This window comes from Rhinopithecus bieti, unplaced genomic scaffold (genome assembly GCF_001698545.2).
Source record: "Rhinopithecus bieti isolate Rb0 unplaced genomic scaffold, ASM169854v2 scaffold_1017, whole genome shotgun sequence".
Classification (NCBI taxonomy): Eukaryota; Metazoa; Chordata; class Mammalia; order Primates; family Cercopithecidae; genus Rhinopithecus; species Rhinopithecus bieti.
The window spans coordinates 258,060-275,046 of NW_016803657.1; the positions used below are offsets into that span (position 1 = coordinate 258,060).

Here is a 16,987-nt window from a genome sequence, read left to right on the forward strand (position 1 = left end):
AAAAAAAAAAAAAGTAGCCCTATGCGGAGCTAGGAAAAACCGCAAAATGGACTTGTTTCCCTCTGGGGCCTTGAGGGATCTTTGATAGGGACAGTCAAACTGGAGCTGATTTGACCTGTGAGTCCCAAATAACCTGGATACACTCTGTCAACTCCTGAGCTCTCCCTCCGGCAGCCCAGTGATGTTTCAAAGCCCAAGGTCCCCGCCTCATGTGACAGGCTGGGGATGGGAGATGCTTCCCACAAAGGTGGACCTAGCCCTGAACACAAACAGTCGGGGGCCTTGTTGAGTTTGCACTGAGCTTCCCTCCAAATGAGGCAGGGGGCGTTTTTGATGGTGTTGAGTCTCTAAGCCCGGCTCTCCCTAGCTTCCTGTGCTCTCTGGGGACAAAGGTGGGGGCCCCTGGAACCCTTTGCGGGCTGGCAGCGTGCTTCCTGCACCCAGCGCCAGCCCGCCCTGGGGAGGGGCTGAGCCCGCCCTGCTCGTGATAAGGCACAGGCAAGGGCTGCGCTGAAGGAAGCTCCAAAGAGAAAGGAGGGCAGGAAGCCCACAGCCCTCAGGCGTGTAGCCTGAGGCCCACCTGCAGCCCCCAGCCCTTGCCAGGAAAGGTAAGCTCGGGCCTCACTGGGACCACAGGCCCTTCTCTTCCTTATCCTCCTGCAGCCTCTGCCCAGCCTGCCTCTCGCCATGCGGCAGCCTGAACTTTCCACCTCCCCGGGGAGGCTTTGGCTGGTTTGTGATGTTGGCATTGAGTTGTGGGCCAGGATCGGAATTACTTCCTGGCCTGGGTACGAAGTCATGGCCAGAGTGGGCAGCTGCCCCTGAGGGTCTGGGGGTGAGCTGTGGGCTGGCATCGAGCAGGGTGGTCCTGAGTGAGCCCCTTCTTACTCGGCCTCAGTCTGCCTGTCTGTAGGATGGGAGCGGGTTGGACTACATGGTCTCTGAGGGCCCTCACAGCTCAAGCGCCAGCGCTGGTGAGATGGTCTGAGGGTACCACGGGCATACTGGCCTGGGGGCTCGCTCCTGCCCTCCTTCATGAGCGGCTTTCCCCTGGGTGTGTCCAGGGCACCACAGAACTCTTCTGCCCAAACCCAGGAGCCTACCAGGGCCTGCCCACCTTGCCTCCTTCCCCACTCTCTGTAGCAGCAGCCGCAGCCATGGCGGGGATGAAGACAGCCTCCGGGGACTACATCGACTCGTCGTGGGAGCTGCGGGTGTTTGTGGGAGAGGAGGACCCGGAGGCCGAGTCGGTCACCCTGCGGGTCACTGGGGAGTCACACATCGGCGGGGTGCTCCTGAAGATTGTGGAGCAGATCAGTGAGTGTCCTTCCGCCCACCTGCTGAACTCAGTACCACGGGCGGCCGCCACGGGTGTCTCTGGGCACTTCCGGGCCATCCCTGCTGCTTAGCTCGCGATAATGGTGTCACAGTGACTCAGGCATTAGCTTAATCATTTGGTTCCAAAAAAGACATTTCCCCAACTTTCTCTCCCTCCCACCCTCTTCCCTCCCTCCCTCCTGCTCCAGCTGGTCTGCTAAAGATCAGACCCAGCAACAATCCCCCATTCAGCCACCAATAAGAGCGGAAGGAGTGGTCTGGCCTGGGCCAAGGCCAAAGTCACATTGCTGAGGCCTGAGGGGGTCTAGGTGACCTAAGGGCCTGCCCCCACACTCCCTATACTTGGCGGAAGTTCTCCGCAGACTGGTGACAGGCCCAGCCTGGGTGGGAAGGCCCTGCCCCTGCCCCCACAGGAAGTTACAGCAGAGCAGCCTGTGGCATCAGTCATGGAGGGCCACGGGGCCAGTGACACAGGGGCTCCTCATCTTCTTTCCATGCCAGCGGTGGGGGCTACTCCTTCCTGAGAGGGCAGCAGGAATACCCCGATAGGCAGAGCCGGAAGGCAGGCCCACCACAGTCCCGGCCAAGAGCCTGGCCCTGGGCTGCCAGTGCCGGGGGGGTGGGTGACGGCAGGGAGGCTTCCTCAGACCCCGCCAGGCTACCACATGCAGCCCAGGAGGAGGTCAGTCCAACTATGGAGAGGATAGGGCCCAGAGTAGCCCAGCCACAAGGCTGAGGCCGCAAGGGGAGCTGCCAGTGGCAGCGCCCGGAGCAGCTGTGAGAGTAGAAGTGAGGAACAGAGAGAGGGCGGTGAAGATCTGGGTGGCCCCAGGGCATGGCACGAGGGTAACACAGGAGGCCTTAACCTGGAGTCAGACAGACTCCGCTGCGCTACCCGCTTCTGGGCACCCCAGGGCAAGTCCCTTTAGCTCTTTGTTCCCTGTGGTAGGGATACTGTCACTCCTAAGCACATCAGCTCTATCTACTGAGGCTCAGCCTGGCCACCCCGGGCCAGTCCCTGGCCTCCTGGAGCAATGGGTGAGACTGACCCGTGGGGGCTGCGTGCCGGCTGCCGCACAGAGGGAGCTATTTTGGGGGCCTGGAGCCCGAGGAGGGGGCTGCTCCAAGCCCAGGATGGGGATAACCCCAGGTGAAGTCCTGGGAGGTGGCCTCAGCAGGGAGGAGCAAGGTGGTGGCTCTGGGACTCGGAGGGCTGTGAATTAGGGCTCTTGGCCAGTGAGGATGCCGGGAGTGTGACCAGAAATGAGGCTGGATGGTGCCTGGCCAGCTCTGCACGGCACTGAAGGCCTCCAGAAGGGGTCTAGACTTTCTTCTGGAGGGGAAGGTGGCCACCGAAGGGTTCTCAGCAGGAGGCTGTCCTGCTAAAGTCAGCAGCAAGGCGAAGGGCTGGAGGCTGTGGAGCCCTGAGGAGGCTGTGATCCTGGTTAGAGACACTAGGGCCTCCTAAGGCCGGGCAAGGAGGACAGAGAGGAGAGTGGATTTTGGAGGTGGGATTGGCATTGATCACATGTGGCGGCTAGAAGAGAAAGGGAGGGGCCGGGCGCGGTGGCTCAAGCCTGTAATCCCAGCACTTTGGGAGGCCGAGACGGGCGGATCACGAGGTCAGGAGATCGAGACCATCCTGGCTAACCCAGTGAAACCCCGTCTCTACTAAAAAATACAAAAAAAACTAGCCGGGCGAGGTGGCGGGCGCCTGTAGTCCCAGCTACTCGGGAGGCTGAGGCAGGAGAATGGCGTAAACCCGGGAGGCGGAGCTTGCAGTGAGCTGAGATCCGGTCACTGCACTCCAGCCTGGGTGATAGAGTGAGACTCCGTCTCAAAAAAAAAAAAAAAAAAAAAGAGAAAGGGAGGATGCCTGGGCCTCTGGCGCGAGTCCGCCTCCCCCAACCCTGAGAGGTGGCGTAGGGAGCTGGAGAGGAGAGGGCGCCTCTGTGCACAGCGAGTCTGAGCTGAGCACCAAAAGCCAGGACCAGGAGTCGTGGTGCTTACAGTCCCAGTGTCAGCCACTTGGCCAGGGGAACAGAGGGTTCTGGAAGGGAGGAAGGCGGTGGACAGGCCCCTCAGCTGGCAGCTCATGGGTTTCTGGCTGGGGGCCGGGGGCAGGGACTGGGCTGAGAGCCACGCATGGGGCTGTGGCAGAAAATGGCAACTGAAGCCACAGAATAGGGAGACCCAGTAAGGGGACATGGCCAAGGCAGGAGAAGAGGGTCCCAGGCCGAACCTGGGGAAAGGACAAGGTAAAGGGCAGGTCAGGAGAGGGGCCAGAGGGGACAGGAGAAGAGCAAGGAGCCAAGAGGAGGGGAAGCAGTGGCACAAAGCCAGGGCCCCGCCCGGGCACCCAGGAGGGAAGGGCCCAGCCTGGGAGGGGAGGCACAGCAGGACAGGCACTTCTCTTGGTTTGGCAGCAGTGGTGATGCCGGGCGTGTGCAGCAGTGGAGTTGGGGGCTGGCTGAGGCGGGTGGGATGCAGTGGGAATCAGAAAACTCACTGGGAGGACTTGGGAGGAACTCAGGAAACAGGGCTTCACAAACTCTCAAGGGCTGTGCACCCAGAGCAGCTTTCCGGCAGCCTTTTTCCTACGCTTCCTCCTGCCTGTTCATGCTCCTGGAGGGAGGAGGCAGGGAGACCTGTGCCTTCCATTACTGTGTCTCCAGCTCCCAGCTGGCTGACAAGGGACAGACGCACATCTCTACTTCAATGCCCACTCATGGATCGTCATGTGCGTGCACGAGTTTGCCACAAACTCTGCACCTACCACATGGGAGGCATTGTTCCATGTCCCAGTTTGTAAGATGGTTATTATATCTTACAGACAGGGAAACTGAGGCCCCGTGAGGTTAAGTGGCTTGTCCAAGGTCACACAGCTAATACCTATAAATATTGAGTGCCCACTGCTCCAGGCCAGACACAGGTCCAGGCCCTGAGGATATACAGCAGTGAGACGGATGTAGTCTGTGCCTCTGGGAGCTCCCCAGAATGCAAGGCAGAGGCCATTAAACCATGGATTATGGGAGGACAGAGGGGGCGTCATGTGGAGGGAGCCCAGTGGGCTGGAATGCAAGAGATGGGGTGCTAAGATTGGGGCACCCAGATTCTGGGTTGGAGAGCTCCCCTGGGAAGCGATATAGAAGCCAAGCCTAGAAGGCCAATCAGGGGGGCTGCCTGCAGAGAGCCCTGCTGCTGTTACCATGGAGTAGACCCCAGGCCCGCCCAGGCTGCTCCACTCTTGGCTTAGGCAGGGCAGGGGAATGGTCACCCCAGGCTTCTGAATCCTGGGGTTGTGCTGGGTGTTGGGGGCAGCAGGGAGGAAGGCTGGACCCAGATGTGCCCCCGTGCCCCACAGATCGCAAGCAGGACTGGTCAGACCACGCCATTTGGTGGGAACAGAAGAGGCAGTGGCTGCTGCAGACCCACTGGACACTGGACAAGTATGGGATCCTGGCCGACGCACGCCTCTTCTTTGGGCCCCAGCACCGGCCCGTCATCCTTCGGCTGCCCAACCGCCGTGCACTGCGCCTCCGCGCCAGCTTCTCCCAGCCGCTCTTCCAGGCTGTGGCTGCCATCTGCCGCCTCCTCAGTGAGTTGCCTGGCTGATTCCCCCTGGCCCACGAGGGTGATGCAAAGAGGCAGGTACCCCCGTTTCCAGGCCCAGCTCTGGTGATGCTGTCCTGCTGTCTGGGTTGCCACCCTGCCTGCAGGGCTGTGACCTGCCCCAAGTGCCCATGGGCGAGGTGGGGAAGTTGCAGCAGGACCTCGTCCCGCTGAGACCCCAGGTCCCCTCAGGCATCCGGCACCCCGAGGAGCTGTCCCTGCTCCGGGCTCCTGAGAAGAAGGAGAAGAAGAAGAAAGAGAAGGAGCCAGAGGAAGAACTCTATGACTTGAGCAAGGTCGTCCTGGCTGGGGGTGAGTGCAGGTAGGGGTGGGCCTGGGGCGATGGGGAAAGGGGCCGGCCTGTGAGTTCCAACCCTGGGGGACTGGCCTGGTTGACCCCCAACCTGCACTCCAGGCGTGGCACCTGCACTGTTCCGGGGAATGCCAGCTCACTTCTCGGACAGCGCCCAGACGGAGGCCTGCTACCACATGCTGAGCCGGCCCCAGCCACCACCTGACCCCCTCCTGCTCCAGCGTCTGCCACGGCCCAGCTCCCTGTCAGACAAGACCCAGCTCCACAGCAGGTGGGCCCAGGAGCCACGCCCCCTGTGTCGGGGCTCCCCCACCCAGGATCCACCCCCTATCCCATGTCTGTGCCCACCCCAAATCCACACTTCGTTTCCAGGCCTTTTCTCTGTATGTGCTTGTCCCCCCAGCCCAGCCCCCCTCCCCACCCCAGGGCCGTACCTGGCGCAGCCCTGACTGCTGCCTCTGCTGCGGCCCAGGTGGCTGGACTCGTCGCGGTGTCTCATGCAGCAGGGCATCAAGGCCGGGGACGTACTCTGGCTGCGCTTCAAGTACTACAGCTTCTTCGATTTGGATCCCAAGGTGGGCCGGGGCAGGGAGAAAGCAGGCCTCAAGTCCATGAGACATGGAGACCTAGGGCCTGGGGTATGGGCTCTGGGATGTTAGTGACTTGTAGTGGCCTGTCCTTCTGCTCGTTTGTCCATCCACACCTTTGTTTACTGACCCCACAAACACACACTGAAACTCATCTACTCACCTCAGCACTGGGCCAGATCCTGGGCCCCGGGCAGATGCTGAAGCAGATGGAGACCAATAAGTCTCAGTGCCTGTTTCCCAGGGAGCCGTCAAGGAGGAAGCTAAGACCCACAGATCCTCGTAGACAGTGTGTGTGGGGGAGCCCCACAGATCCTCGTAGACAGTGTGTGTGGGGGAGCCCCTGAGAAGCCTGGGAGAGGCCCAGGCCTGGGAGCTCTGGGAAGGCTTCCTGGAGGGGGCAGCATTTGGGACTGCAGGACCTGGGGGTGGGTGAGGAAGGAAGCTTTGCAGGGTAGCCCCTCTGTGCCCTGTCCACTCTTCCTCCCTTCTTTCATTGGCAACCAACATGCTCCAGGCAAAATGCTCCATGCAAAGTGCTCCATGCAATGTGCTTCTTGCCCATCTCCAAAACTTCCCAGAAGCCCACAGGTTGCTCTTTCTACCCATAGACCCCGCCTCTCTGCCCCCCTTCTCTGCAAAACATCGTAGTTGTTTGAACACTTGCGCCGCAGAATCCCACTTCTTGCTTCCAAGCTTTCTCTGGGTGCTGTTCGACTCCCTCTCACTCCTTGGCCACAGCTATTCTGTATCTTTTGTCACCATCCACACATGAGAAGCACACCTGCTGAGGTGGCCACGCCTCCAGGCTGTCTGTCCCCTGGCCATGTCCTACTTGCTTCTTACTTGACCACTTACTTGTGACATAGATACCACCCCGACCACTCCTCTGGAATATCTTCCTCCTGAAGCCTCCTGTCCACTTGCTTGGGGGGTGGCCTCTCCCCAAGCCACTCTACCAGGCTCTGTGACTCTCCCTCCTCCTCTCCATGGCCCCTCGGTGTTGGCGAGCCCCAGGCTCTGCCCAGCCTCCGCCCTGGGCCTCTGCTCTCTCCCCTCCCTCTCTCAGTCATCTCCAGTCTTGTGGATTTCAATACCATCTCCACACTCTCTCCCAGTTGATATCTCCAGCTCAGATGGCTCTCCCCTAAGCTTTATTTGTTTGTATATTTTTTTATTTTTATTTTTTGAGACAGAGTCTTGCTCTGTCGCCCACCCAGACTGGAGGGCAGTAGTGTGATCCTAGCTAACTGCAGCCTGGACCTCCCAGGTTCATGTGATCCTTCAGCCTCGGCTCCTTGAGTAGCAGGGACTATAGGCATGTACTATACCTGGCTTTTTTTTTTTTTTTTTTTTTTTGAGGTGGAGTGTTGCTCTGCTGCCCAGGCTAGAGTGCAGTGGCGTGATCTTGGCTCACTGCAACCTCCTCCTCCTGGGTCCAAGCAATTCTCCTGTCTCAGCCTCCTGAGTAGCTGGGATTACAGGTGGGCGCCCACCACCATGCCTGGCTAATATTTGTATTTTTTTAGTAGAGATGGAGTTTCACCATATTGGTCAGGCTGGTCTCGAACTCCTGATTCAGGTGATCCACCCACCTCGGACTCCCAAAGTTCTGGGGTTATAGGAGTGAGCCACTGAGCCTGGCCTAATTTTATTTTTTTTGAGACAGAGTTTTGCTCTTGTTGCCCAGGCTGGAGTGCAATCACACGATCTCAGATCACCACAACCTCCACCTCCTGGGTTCAAGCAATTTTCCTGTCTCAGCCTCCCGAGTAGCTGGGATTACAGGCGTGAGCCACTGCGTCGGGCAGGCTGTGCCTTTTTATTCTAGTGTTTTCCTCTCTATGACATATTTCCACCTCTTTGTTTTGCCATTTCACACATTATCTATTGACTTTGCGAGAAGGTTTCACCATCTTACATTCTCTTCCCTGCCCACACAATACACACATTTCCTTGCATCTTTCTAAGTGAGTAGTATCTATAGTCTTTGGTTAAAACAATGTGATACGGCTGTAAATAGTAACACATATAAATAGTGTTCCTAGTTAAGCCACAGAGTAACTATGATTATTTTTTCCTTTTTTGCTCAAATGTTTTTGAAGTTCATAATTGCCTTTTTCTTTTCTTTTCTTTTTTTTGAGACAAGTTTTGCTCTTGTTGCCCAGGCTGGAGTACAATGGCGCGATCTCAGCTCAGTGCAACCTCCACCTCCTGGGTTCAAGCGATCTCCTGCTTCAGCCTCCCAAGTAGCTGGGATTGCAGGCACACACTACTACGCCCAGCTAATTTTATTTATTTATTTATTTTTGTTGTTGAGATGGAGTCTCGCTCTTGTTGCCCAGGATAGAGTGCAATGGTGTGATCTTGGCTCACTGCAACCTCTACCTCCCAGATTCAAGCAATTCTCCTGCCTCAGCCTCCCTAGTAGCTGGGATTACAGGAGCCCACCACCACGCCTGGCTAATTTTGTGTATTTTTAGTAGAGACGGGATTTCACCATGTTAGCCAGGCTGATCTCGAGCTCCTGACCTCAGGTGATCCACCCACCTCAGCCTCCCAAAGTGCTGGGATTACAGGCGTGAGCTGCCACACACGGCCGAAACTTTTCTTTTCTTTCTTATTTTTCGGTTCTTTTTCTTTCCGTGTTCTACTCTCTGGAGACCTCCTCAACTTATCCTCTAAAACACCTATTGAATTTTTTTTTTTTTTTTTTTGAGGCGGAGTCTCGCTCTGTCGCCCGGCCTGGAGTGCAGTGGCCCGATCTCAGCTCACTGCAAGCTCCGCCTCCCGGGTTTGCGCCATTCTCCCGCCTCAGCCTCCCGAGTAGCTGGGACTACAGGCGCCCGCCACCTCGCCCGGCTAGTTTTTGTATTTTTAGTAGAGACGGGGTTTCACTGTGTTAGCCAGGATGGTCTCGATCTCCTGACCTCGTGATCCGCCCGTCTCGGCCTCCCAAAGTGCTGGGATTACAGGCTTGAGCCACCGCGCCCGGCCACACCTATTGAATTTTTAATTTCTGTAACTATGTTTTTAAGTTTCAAGAGCTCTTGTTTTTTGAGTGTTCCTTTATAGGGCTTTTTGTTGTTGTTGTTGTTGTTGTTGTTGTTGTTGTTGTTGTTCTTGTTGTTGTTTTTTGAGAGGGAGTTTAATTCTTGTTGCCCAGGCTGGAGAGCAATGGCGCGATCTCGGCTTACCGCAACCTCTGCCTCCTGGGTTTAAATGATTCTCCTGCCTCAGCCTCCCACATAGCTGGGATTACAGATGCCTGCCGCCACCGTGCCCAGCTAATTTCTTTTTGTATTTTGAGTAGAGATGGGGTTTCACCGTGTTGGCCAAGCTGGTCTCGAACTCCTGACCTCAGGTGATCCCCCTGCCTTGGCCTCCCATAGTGCTGGGATTACAGGCATGAGCCATCATGCCTGGCCATAGCGTTTTCTCTTTTTTTTTTTTTTTTTTGAGACAGAGTGTTGCTCTGTCGCCCAGGCTGGAGTGCAGTGGCACGATCTCGGCTCACTGCAAGCTCCTCCTCGCCTCCCGCCTCCCAGGTTCACACCATTCTCCTGCTTCAGCCTCCGGAGCAGCTGGGACTACAGGCTCCCACCACCACACCTGGCTAATTTTTTTTTTGTATTTTTAGTAGAGATGGGGTTTTACCGTGTTCACCAGGATGTTCTCAATCTCCTGACCTCGTGATCTGCCTGCCTCAGCCTCCCAAAGTGCTGGGATTACAGGCATGAGCCACCGCATCCAGCCATGCTTTCTTTTCTTTTTTTTTTTTTTTTTTTGAGACGGAGTCTTGCTGTGTCGCCCAAGCTGGGGTGCAGTGGCCAGATCTCAGCTCACTGCAAGCTTCGCCTTCCGGGTTTATGCCCTTCTCCTGCCTCAGCCTCCTGAGTAGCTGGGACTACAGGCGCCCGCCACCACGCCCGGCTAAATTTTTGTATTTTTAGTAGAGACGGGGTTTCACCGTGTTAGCCAGGATGGTCTCCATCTCCTGACCTCATGATCCGCCCGCCTTGGCCTCCCAAAGTGCTGGGATTACAGGCATGAGCCACCGCGCCTGGCCTGAGTCCCTTTTCATATGGCTATTAGCCGTCTGGAAATGCTGCTTTGTGAGGTTTTTGTTCAAATATTTTGACAATTGTCATATTCAGTCATTTGTCTTTTTCTTATTGATTTGTAGGAGTTCTTTATATATTCTGGATATGAGCACATTGCCAGATAAATACACTGTGAATATATTTTCCCTCTCTGTGCTTTGCCTTTTAATTGTCTGAATGGTTTCTTTTGATAAACAGCAGCTCTTAATTTTAATAGAACCATATTTATATTTTTATCTTTCTTTTTTTATTTTTAGAGATGGGGTCTCACTCTGTCACCCAGACTAGAGTGCAGTGGTGCGATCACAGCTCACTGCAACCTTGAACTCCTGGGCTCAAGCGATCTTCCTGCCTTAGCTTCCTGAGTAGTTGGGACTACAGGCATGTGCCACAAGCCTGGCTAATTCTTTAAAAATTTTTTAGAGATGGAGTTTTGCTACGTTACCGAGATTGGGTCTCAAGTGATCTCCCGCTTCGGCTTCCTGAGAAGTTGGGATTTTTTTTTTTGAGACAGAGTCTCACTCTGTCGCTCCCAGGCTGGAGTGCAGTGGCACGATCTTGGCTCACTGCAACCTCCGCATCCTGGGTTCAAGAGATTCTCCTGCCTCAGCCTCCTGAGTAGCTGGGATTATAGGCGCCTGCCACCACATCCGGCTAATTTTTTTTGTATTTTTAGTAGAGACAGGGTGTGAAACCTCACCATGTTGGTCAGGCTGATCTCACACTCCTGACCTCAAATGATCTGCCCGCCTCAGCCTCCCAAAGTGCTAGGATTACAGGCGTGAATCACTGCACCCAGTTAACATTCCTTTAAAAAAAGAATATTCTGGTCTTGTTTTATGAATGCAGTGCTTTAGCTCTGTAAGGATTTTTTTTTTTTTTTTTTTTTGAGATAGAGTCTTCTTCTGTCACCCAGGCTGGAGTGCAATGGCACAATCTCGGCTCACTGCAACCTTTGCCCCCTGGGTTCAAGCCATTCTCCTGCCTCAGCCTTCCGAGCAGCTGCGATTACAGGCATGCACCACGATACCGGGCCTAATTATTTTTGTATTTTTAGTAGAGACAGGGTTTCACCGTGTTGGCCAGGCTGGTCTCAAACTCCTGACCTCGTGATCTGCCCGCCTCAGCCTCCCAAAGTGCTGGGATTACAAGCGTGAGCCACCAGGCCCAGACTCTATAAGGAATTTTTTTTTTTTTGAGATGAAGTCTTGCTCTGTTGCCAGGCTGGAGTGCAGTGGCACGATCTTGGCTCACTGCAACCTCCACCTCCCAGGTTCAAGCGACTCTCTTGCCTCAGCCTCCTGAGTAGCTGGGCCTACAGGCGCGTGCCACCATGCCCAGCTAATTTTTGTACTCTGTAAGGATTTTGAGTCGCGTTTGAAGTTCTCTTGTGCGCCCTGCCCGGCCTTCATTTCCTCCAAGCTCTTTTATTCTTGTTGTCTTGGTCTCTATGGTTCACTCCTGAAGCTTCCCTTAAATGTGGGTAGTCCATGCCTGTCTATTCATATTTAAAAGTGAAGCTCTAAGAAACTAATTGGAGACCCTGAGTATGTGAGTAGGGTTTGGCATCTTGGTGGCCCCCTGGAGGCGATGGGACTGGGCTGCCACTCTTTGTCAGGCATTTCTCTGGTGGCTCAGCCTCTCAGTGGCAACCCCACTGATCTTTCAAGTGGAGATAGAAGGCTCCCTGCCAATGTCTTGGGTGACAAGTGGGAAAAGTTGTGGGTGTCTCACTCATCTGAATGCCAGCTTTCTTTAAATTTGTGTTTTTGCCAGGCACGGTGGCTCACGCCTGTAATCCCAGCACTTTGGGAGGCCAAGGCAGGTGGATCACCTGAGGTTGGGAATTCAAGACTAGCCTGACCAACATGGAGAAACCCTGTCTCTACTAAAAATACAAAATTAGCTGGGTGTGGAGGCGCATGCCTGTAATCCCAGCTACTCGGGAGGCTGAGGCAGGAGAATCGCCTGAACCCGAGAGGCAGAGGTTCTGGTGAGCCAAGATCATGCCATTGTACTACAGCCTGGGCAACAAGAGCAAAACTCCATCTTAAAAAAAAAAAAAAAAAAAAAAGTCTTTTTTCAGCCTAGTGCAACCCCCACCCCATCCAGCTGTGTCTGGGGTACCAAATGCAAGGATGCATCTGGTTCAGCATCTCCAGAGAGTGGGCCCAGCTTCTGCCAGGTGCCTGCTTGCCATCACTTGGCTGCACGGAGCTGGGGAGGGGCCTGCTTTTTTTCATGGACTTTGTCCAGTCCTCTCTTCAGCTCGCCCTTGCATCTCACTCAGAGGATCCGCATCAGAGTCTGCCAGGGGTCCACCATGCAAACTGGATGCCTCTGTTCAGATCTCTGTTCTTTTTGCTGCTTGCTTTCTGCCTATTTTCAAGTCTCATTGGTGGATTTACCAGACAGGAGAGCGAAAAGGCGTGAGGCTCCAGCTCTCTCTGCAAAACCCAGTTCCCATCTACAGTTTGCTCTCCATCTTTCAAATTGTTTTCTTTTTCTTTCTTTTGGAGACAAGGTCTCTATCCCCCAAACTGGAGTGCAGTGGTGCAATCACAGCTCGCTGCAGCCTCAACCTCCTGGGCTCAGGTGATTCTCCCACCTTAGCCTCCTGAGTACCTAGGACTACAGGCGTGCACCACCTCACGTGGCTAATTTTTTGTATTTTTAGTAGAGATAGGGTTTCACCATGCTGCCCAAGCTGGTCTGAAACTCCTGGGCTCAAGCTATCCGCCTGCCTTGGCCTCCCAAAGTGCTGGGATTCCCGGCGAGAGCCACCGCCCCGGCCTCTCCTTTGTCCTTTTGGGTGTGCCTTCCTAAACCTTTGCTATCAATTTTGGGTGGGTTTTAGCGAGAGTGTTGGTTTTCTGTGGGTAACTGGGATCCCCTCTTGGAATCTCTGCCCTCCCTGTCACTTTTCTCTGGAATCCTCTTCCTTCACTCTTCCCTTGAGTGGCCCATTGTCATCCTTCCTGTCTCTACTCAGCTTGTTACCTCCTCAGGGAAGCCTTCCCTGACTGCTTCCGCATGTTCCATTCTCTCATCTCCATTGAACTTGAGCTTCCCTGTGGAAACTGTTTCCTTGGTAGTGTTTATTGCAGCCTTGAATTACTTGACTTATTGATGGGTTTACTCGGTCTCCCCTGCACCCAGGGCAGCATGCCAGCACACAGTAAACATCTGCACAACTGAGCCAAGATTTAGATGTGCAGGCCTGGGGGGCTGGCAGCAGGGGGCTGGCAGGCTGTAAGGGTGGAGTTGAGGTCTGCTGCCCATGTCCAGCCACTGAATGAATCTGCCTTAGCAAGGAGGGCAGGGCAGAAGGCCAAGGTTGGCAGGGGCTGAGTGCAGGGCATCCAGGGCAGCTGGCACCTGACCAGCCCAGCCTCCCCTCCCACCACTCCAGACAGACCCCGTGCGGCTGACGCAGCTGTATGAGCAGGCCCGGTGGGACCTGCTACTGGAGGAGATTGACTGCACTGAGGAGGAGATGATGGTGTTTGCTGCCCTGCAGGTACCAGGCGGGCCTGGGGGCCCCAGGGCAGCTGGGAGGTGGGCCAGTCCCAGGGCAGGAAGGGCCTTCCTGAGTGGGGGCTACCTCCAGGGAAGCCCGACCTGGGGGTACTGCTAGGGGACCACGTTGCTGGACTCAGCCCTCCCTGGCTTCATGACCTCCTAGTACCACATCAACAAGCTGTCCCAGAGTGGGGAGGTGGGGGAGCCGGCTGGCACAGACCCAGGGCTGGATGACCTGGATGCGGCCCTGAGCAATCTGGAGGTGAAGCTGGAGGGGTCGGCGCCCACGGATGTGCTGGTGAGGAGGGGCTCGGGGAAGGGCTGGGGAGGGACAAGTGTGAGGCACCAGGTGCCCCTCTGACTCTGGTCCTCCCACAGGACAGCCTCACCACCATCCCAGAGCTCAAGGACCATCTCCGAATCTTCCGGTGAGTTGGGGGCCAGAGTAGGCAGCCCTGCTGGAGGGGTTGGTCTGCGTATGGAGGGAGGGGGCGAGGCGGCCTTTCACAAACTCCCACACCCCATGAAGGCCCCGGAAGCTGACCCTGAAGGGCTACCGCCAGCACTGGGTGGTGTTTAAGGAGACTACACTGTCCTACTACAAGAGCCAGGATGAGGCCCCTGGGGACCCCATTCAGCAGCTGAACCTCAAGGGTGAGTGCACAGGGCCAGGGCTGGTGGGGTCCACCTGTGGGCCAGGCAGGTGAATGCTCTCACTGGCCATTTCCTCCTGGAGATGGGGAAAGACGCTCTCTGTCCTGAGGTGACGGTGTGGGGCTAGCATGCACTCGAGGACCTCAGGCGGCTCTTCCCCTCCTGACCTCCTAGACCACCGCTTCTCTCCCTCCAGGCTGTGAGGTGGTCCCCGATGTTAACGTCTCCGGCCAGAAGTTCTGCATTAAACTCCTAGTGCCCTCCCCTGAGGGCATGAGTGAGATCTACCTGCGGTGCCAGGATGTGAGTGAGGGCCGGGCAGGGGCCAGAGCTGGGCAGGAGCTGGGGTAGGGGCAGGGGCTGAGGAGCATCAAGCTTGTCTAGCACTGTCCCCCTCACCCCTCTCGCCCAGGAGCAGCAGTATGCCCGCTGGATGGCTGGCTGCCGCTTGGCCTCCAAAGGCCGCACCATGGCCGACAGCAGCTACGCCAGTGAGGTGCAGGCCATCCTGGCCTTCCTCAGCCTGCAGCGCACGGGTGGCGGGGGCCCCGGCAACCACCCCCAGGGCCCTGATGCCTCTGCTGAAGGCCTCAACCCCTATGGCCTGGTTGCCCCCCGTTTCCAGCGAAAGTTCAAGGCCAAGCAGGTACCAGGAGGAGTCAGGGTGGGAATGAGCATAGTGTTTACCCGGAGACCCCCGACCCCTGGGTCTCCACAGAGCCTTCCTCAGGAAAGCTACGTGCTCACTGGGCTTCTCCCACTGCGTCCCTGAGATTGCGCGGCTGGTACCCACCCTCTGGGAGGAGTCACGGTCCAGGTGCCCATGTTCACCTTGCAGCCTGGCACACTGCAAATCTGTACCTTGGTGGCCCGTGGGCACTGTCCCTTCCCAGGCTCACATGCTGTCACCCTGATGGGGAGGTGGGGGTTCGGTGACTTTGGAAGAGGGGAATAGTGCGTGGCAGCCCATCACCAGTATGGTCCTGCAGCTCACTCCACGGATCCTGGAAGCCCACCAGAATGTGGCCCAGTTGTCGCTGGCAGAGGCCCAGCTGCGCTTCATCCAGGCCTGGCAGTCCCTGCCCGACTTCGGCATCTCTTATGTCATGGTCAGGTATGGCCCCCAGCCCATCCCCCTGCCCAGCACCGTCTCTGCCCTTACCTGCCACCCGGCTGCTGTGTGCCCACATCCCAAGAGTGGGTTCTGGACAGGCACCCCGAAGACTCCCTTCCCTTGTTCCTTGTAAGCAGGCCCTACTGAGGGCCCCATGTGTGCCCCTCATGCTGTCCCTCCACAAAAAACATAAGAGACAAAGCTCATGCCAGGTGCTGGGGCTCATGTCTGTAATCTCAGCACTTTGGGAGGCCGAGATAGGAGGATCACTTGAGCCCAGGAGTTTGAGACCAGCCTGGGCAACACAGAAAGTCCCCTGTCTCTACAAAAAATTGTAAAAAATTAGCTGGGCACGGTGGTGGTCACCTGTAGTCCCAGCTACTCGGGAGGCTGAGGTGGGAGGATCTCTTGAGCCTGGGAGGTCAAGATTGCAGTGAGCTGTGATCACACCACTGCACTCCAGCCTGGGTGACAAAGCGAGACTCTGTCTCAAAAATAAATAGGCCGGGCCAGGTGCGGTGGCTCACACCTGTAATCTCAGCACTTTGGGAGGCCGAGGTGGGCGGATCATGATGTCAGGAGTTTGAGACCAGCCTGGCCAACATAGTGAAACCCTGTCTCTACTAAAAATACAAAAATTAGCTGGGTGTGGTGGCATGAACCTGTAGTCCCACCTACTCAGGAGGCTGAGGCAGGAGAATCCCTTGAACCCAGGAGGCACAGGTTGCAGTGAAATGAGACTACACCACTGCACTCCACCCTGGGTGACAGAGCGAGACTCTGCCTCAAACAAACAAACAAAACAAAACAAATAAATAGGTGGGATGCGGTGGCTCACGTCTGTAATACCTGCACTTTGGGAGGCCGAGGTGGTCAGATCATTTGAGGTCAGGAGTGTGAGACCAGCCTGACCAACATGGTGAAACCCAGTCCCTACTAAAAATACAAAAATTAGCCAGGTGTGGTGGCAGGTGCCTATAATCCCAGCTACTCGGGAGGCTGAGGCAGGAGAATCTCTTGAACCCAGGATGCGGAGGTTGCAGTGAGCCAAGATCGTGCCACTGCACTCCAGCCTGGATGCGACAGAGTGAGACTCCGTCTCAAGTAAGTAAGTAGATAAACAAATAAATAAAAGAGCCAGCGCAGTGGCTCACCCCTGTAATCCCAGCACTTTGGGAGGCCAAGGCAAGCAGATCATGAGGTCAGGAGATCGAGACCAGCCTGACCAACATGGTGAAACTACGTCTTGCCGGGCGCGGTGGCTCAAGCCTGTAATCCCACCACTTTGGGAGGCCAAGACGGGTGGATCACGAGGTCAGGAGATCGAGACCATCCTGGCTAACACGGTGAAACCCCTTCTCTACTAAAAAATACAAAACAAAACTAGCCGGGCGAAGTGGTGGGCGCCTGTAGTCCCAGCTACTCAGGAGGCTGAGGCAGGAGAATGGCATAAACCCGGGAGGCGGAACTTGCAGTGAGCTGAGATCAAGCCACTGCACTCCAGCCTGGGCGACAGGGCGAGACTCCGTCTCAAAAAAAAAAAAAAAAAAAGAAACTCCGTCTCTACTAAAAACACAAAAATTAGCTAGGCGTGGTGGCGCGTACCTGTAATCCCATCTTCTAGGGAGGCTGAGACAGGAGAATCGCTTGAACTAGGGAGGCGGAGGTTGCAGCAAGCTGAGATCACGCCACTGCACTCCAGCCTGGTGACAGAGCGAGACTGTCTCAAAAAAAAAAAAAAAAA

At 55.9% G+C, this 16,987-nt stretch overlaps 1 protein-coding gene across 2 annotated transcripts in view; it reads left to right on the forward strand.

The window, feature by feature from the left end:
* Positions 1–467: 467 nt before the first annotated feature.
* Positions 468–16,987, forward strand: part of FERMT3 (FERM domain containing kindlin 3) — a 17,976-nt gene continuing 1,456 nt past the window's right edge. The window contains exons 1-13 of one of the 2 annotated variants that reach the window (XM_017892679.1): positions 468–608; positions 1,147–1,317; positions 4,703–4,936; positions 5,143–5,262; positions 5,366–5,534; positions 5,736–5,838; positions 13,366–13,473; positions 13,639–13,773; positions 13,854–13,903; positions 14,005–14,129; positions 14,326–14,432; positions 14,542–14,775; positions 15,119–15,243. In XM_017892679.1, the coding sequence (XP_017748168.1) occupies positions 1,158–1,317; positions 4,703–4,936; positions 5,143–5,262; positions 5,366–5,534; positions 5,736–5,838; positions 13,366–13,473; positions 13,639–13,773; positions 13,854–13,903; positions 14,005–14,129; positions 14,326–14,432; positions 14,542–14,775; positions 15,119–15,243 (1,670 nt within the window). In that variant the 5' untranslated portion in view covers positions 468–608; positions 1,147–1,157. Of the gene's footprint in view, positions 609–1,143; positions 1,318–4,702; positions 4,937–5,142; positions 5,263–5,365; positions 5,535–5,735; positions 5,839–13,365; positions 13,474–13,638; positions 13,774–13,853; positions 13,904–14,004; positions 14,130–14,325; positions 14,433–14,541; positions 14,776–15,118; positions 15,244–16,987 lie in introns of both variants that reach the window. The other variant, XM_017892673.1, reaches the window with a different exon arrangement.